The sequence below is a fragment of the Lathyrus oleraceus genome, chromosome 2, assembly GCF_024323335.1.
Source record: "Lathyrus oleraceus cultivar Zhongwan6 chromosome 2, CAAS_Psat_ZW6_1.0, whole genome shotgun sequence".
NCBI lineage: Eukaryota > Viridiplantae > Streptophyta > Magnoliopsida > Fabales > Fabaceae > Lathyrus > Lathyrus oleraceus.
The window spans coordinates 140,562,583-140,566,709 of NC_066580.1; the positions used below are offsets into that span (position 1 = coordinate 140,562,583).

The window sequence follows — 4,127 nt, forward strand, 5'->3', positions numbered from 1 at the left end:
ATCATTACCCTTTTTCTAACAACGTCTTTTTAGACCATACCCAAATCCCTTTAATCATCACGTTTCCTAGACTCTAGGAGATAATGGGATTAAGCATTAATTGCCACCTCCCACCTTCCATGTGGTATGATCACACCGACTCTCTTCGACCTAGCCACTATCACAGGGCTAAAACCTACTGGAAACACATACGACCCCGATATTGATTCTAAGGACACTATAGCCTTTTCCACCTCCAGGGTAACATATTCAACCCATATTGCAAACTACCATGACAAGGATACCGACACTGTTTCTGATATGGAACACATAACCTTCTTAACTTTATGGTTGTCCCACTCCATTTTTTGCTCGAAATCCCTACAGGTCGCCAAGAAGTACCTTACTCTGGCGAACCAACGACATGCTGGACGTGATGTCTGTTTAAGCGAAATGATCATATCAAGTCTTTATGAATCACTGAGTGATGGAGTCACTCAGCTAAAGAACTTGGGAGTAAAAGGAAACCTCCTTCTCTCTAGTCCCTTCTGGTTACTACAACTCTGGCTCAATGCCACTTTCGAGGCAAGTCCTCCCAACAAAGGCCTCGTTGATGAAGAAGTTAAAGAAGTGAAGAATAGAAGGGTCGAGGGAATTCGATTGGCCCAACTAACCCCTAGCGATACAGGGAAATCTCTTCGATAAACCTTCATGAGCTATGCCATGGTGTTCTCCAAGCGCCATGTATTCACGTCGAGCATGGCCCCCTTCGCAGCAAGGAAGTGTGGTCCAGAATGGTTCACAAGGCTCTTTCCATCTCCTTCCAAAAAATGAGAGACAAAATCTCTTCTGATTTGGGAGGCATTTTTGACTCCCAAAATGTTAACTCTTTGATTAAACCCTTCAAAGATCCAGGTCACTTTGATTGCCTAGCAGCCCAATCTTGTGGCTCGACAGTTTGGGTTAATTCAGGCTTTCCCAAAGTGCATGTATGACAAAAAAGGCAGCCTTCTCCTCTATAACACAATTCATAGTAAAGCCACCACTCTCAAACATATGGCTAGATATACTAGCAGGACACAACTTACCTCTGTCAACTTCGAGACTAGCTTTCTCTGTACTCGAGAATTTGGGAGATGGTGGAACGAATATTATACTGAAGAATTTTATGACATTCCCTCTTTTATCCAACACATTGATAAATCTTTTCTTTATATGCAGGAAAGAACCAAGAAAGGTACTTAGAGGCTCATCAAATAAATTCAAGCGTTCCAAAATTACTTTGAGACTGCCTATAGGCCCGATGATCTTAGTCGAACCATCCGCGAAGCAACTGTCACACTAAAGAAATTTTTTCAAAGAAAATGGAAACTTTATAAATCCCTTCGTGCGTTCCTCCTGAAAAACTCTACGAAATGGCTTTCGAATTTGTTTCCTCCAAAATTTCTTCGACTTCCAAATGCTGACTTTGGAGTGGCCCTTGCCCCTCCATTTCTAGACTGGTTTATCTATGGGGACTCCATAAAACCCTTCGACAATAGTCATAGGAAAAAGCCTAGCGGGTGGTTGCGACTAAGCATAACCTAGACAGTTTCAAAGGGCATCTTCATATAGGGATCAAAGATGTTCACATCGAATCGGACATATATGAAGGTGTGACATGAGAGGTTTTTCGAATCATACCCCTCTATTAGGATATTCACCCTTAGCTTATAATAACTGCTCGGTGTTGTTTTTCATTTAGCCACCAGGGTTCCACCCAAGAAGCCAATAATCAAAAGGTCAGTCGAAACAAAGACTAAGGGAGACAACAAGCCTACAAAGGTACACATCTGTCTTACCCATTACTCTTTGTTATGTATAATGGTATTAATACTTCAGTATTTTCATTCATGTTGCTCGAAAACCTCCTCTTACTCCATCAAAAATCCAAACCAAAATAACAGAAGCTCCCGTTATAGTAGATTCTGACGAAGAAGACCTGTCACCTGTTCTCGACCTCACTTTCAGGAAAATAAAACAACAGCCAAAAATCAATGAAGCTTTGAGCCAGCCTTAAACAAAAATTTCCAATAAAAGGCCTATTGCCCTAACTATTCAAGAGCCTACTCCTGAGGCTATGGCGAAGATAGCAGCGGCTCAGAGCGAAAGTGACAACTCCAGCCCTAGGGTTGAAGGGAACAAGGTAAAAACATACCTTACTTTTCCTTTATTAGTTGATTTATTGTCTTCTACCACTTATCTTTCAATTTTTTGGTTTCAGGATGGTGCAGGTACTACCGTGCAAACAACAACTGCAACTTCCTCCATGCCAATTTCCGTAGCAGATGTCCTCAACAATGCTGGAGAACCTACTTATAGACCATCATCGGAGAAAAGCTCCATGAGTGAAATCAATCAAACCATTCCTGGTGAGCTTGAGACTTCGCCACCAAAAACCACTACCCAATATTCATATACCAGCGGTTGTGATCACGAAGCTAATTCAGGTGAAGAAGACCAAGCTGAACTGAACAAGGATACTATGGTGGTAGATGAAGAGGTTCAGACTAGCGATAACCCTGAAGATGGTTCGCCTAACGTCGAAGACATAGTCCATTCTAACCAAGAGGGTAACGATGGTGAAGATACGACCATCGGGGAGGAAGATAAAGGCAACCAGACCCCACTGAACACTGGACATGATGGAAGTGATGCTGGTGATGATGGAGACTCCGAAGAAGAGAACAACAATGGTGAGGGGAACCAGGACACAATCGAAGGTTAGAGTCAGAGTAAAACTATTACCACTCCAATAGTTATGGTTATTCCTGAAGGAAAAGTTTTGACAGGAAGCACTAGGCTAAGCATAAGGGAAAACTCATATGAGAAAAGCCTTAGCACTACTATGACATCTGATGACCAACCTTCAAGTACACCTGCGGATGAAGTGCTCTCAAAAATTAAGGAAAAGGTCTTCAAGGGTGATTTGTTCCTGCTTCTACTGGATGATCCTTATGCCCCTCTAACATTGAAGGCTCTACTTAACCAAGTCAATCTATTAGAAGCTTCTCCTAAAGTTGCCAACATCATCCTGGAGTTACGCATTATGATCGACCAAGCTGTCAAAGATCATAAGCTACTACCCCAGCTAACCAAGGAGATCGAACAAAAGGATGGTTCTGGAGTAGTTGTTTGGGATGCTGCCACTGAATCTACCAACAAGGCCATGGAACTAGGACAAACGAAATAGAAGAACAAAGAGGAGATCGAAGGCCACGACCGTGACATTGCTTCATGGAGAAAACATATAAGGGAACTGCAAGCCAAAATCTTTGAAGCTGAAAAGCGCAAAAATGAACTTCTCAAGTTTGACGATACTTTAATGGCTAAAGAGCTAGAGTTTGGTATGGAGTTCGTCGAAAAAGCACACAAACTTGAGTCAGAGCTCATAATTCTTCAGCCGAAGCGATCCTTATGTGAGAAACGCGTGGAACTTCTCAAGACAAAATACCTCCACATAAAGGCTAATCTTCCTTTTTAGTTTTAATCTACTATTCCATTTTCCTATTGATAAATTTTTCCTGTAATGAATATTATCCCTTTGGGCCTTCGAAGCGAATTTAAGCCATTTTGGCACCCTTTACCATATTGGCTTTGTTTAACTTGCATGAAATTACTCGTTTATTATTTTTATTTCTTGGAGTGATGGCTTATATTTTTTCAAATATTTTCCATTTACTCTTAAGATTCTTTTGTCTTTGCTAAGTTCCTCAATCTCATAGGCACCGTTAGACAATACTTGCAAAATTTGAAAAAGGCTTTCCCACTCGGGAGACCACTTCTCTAGGGCCCTATCATTTTGATCCATTGGAAGGATCACTTTCCAGACCAAGTCTTCAGGCAAAAATGTCTTAATTTAAACCTTTTTATTATAAGATTTCTCTACTTTCTTCTTCTGCCTTTTTAATAATTCCAAGGCATTTAGCCTCTCTTCATCTAGATCAACTAGCTCATCCAGCATCATGTTCCAATATGATTCTGATGGAATTTCATGATGCCTCTGAATTCTTGTGGATTGTAGATAAATTTCTACTAGTAAAACTGCATCATGACCAAAGGTTTGTCGAAAAGGGGTCGAATTAGTGACTTCCTTGGGAGAGGTCCGA

General features: G+C 41.1%; 1 protein-coding gene across 1 annotated transcript; it reads left to right on the plus strand.

Annotated features, from left to right (window-relative positions):
* The first annotated feature begins 2,098 nt into the window (after window positions 1–2,098).
* LOC127122289 (uncharacterized) lies at window positions 2,099–2,746 on the plus strand. The gene is made up of 2 exons (XM_051052653.1): window positions 2,099–2,164; window positions 2,243–2,746. Exons 1-2 carry the CDS (start codon window positions 2,099–2,101, stop codon window positions 2,744–2,746), a joined length of 570 nt encoding a protein of 189 aa, XP_050908610.1.
* Window positions 2,747–4,127: the final 1,381 nt, after the last annotated feature.

Coding starts and splice junctions, on each gene's coding strand:
- LOC127122289 (XM_051052653.1), top strand. CDS start 2,099: ATGGCGAAGATAGCAGCGGCTCAGAGCGAAAGTGACAACTCCAGCCCT. Junction 2,165..2,242: donor CTAGGGTTGAAGGGAACAAG/GTAAAAACATAC, acceptor TTTTGGTTTCAG/GATGGTGCAGGTACTACCGT.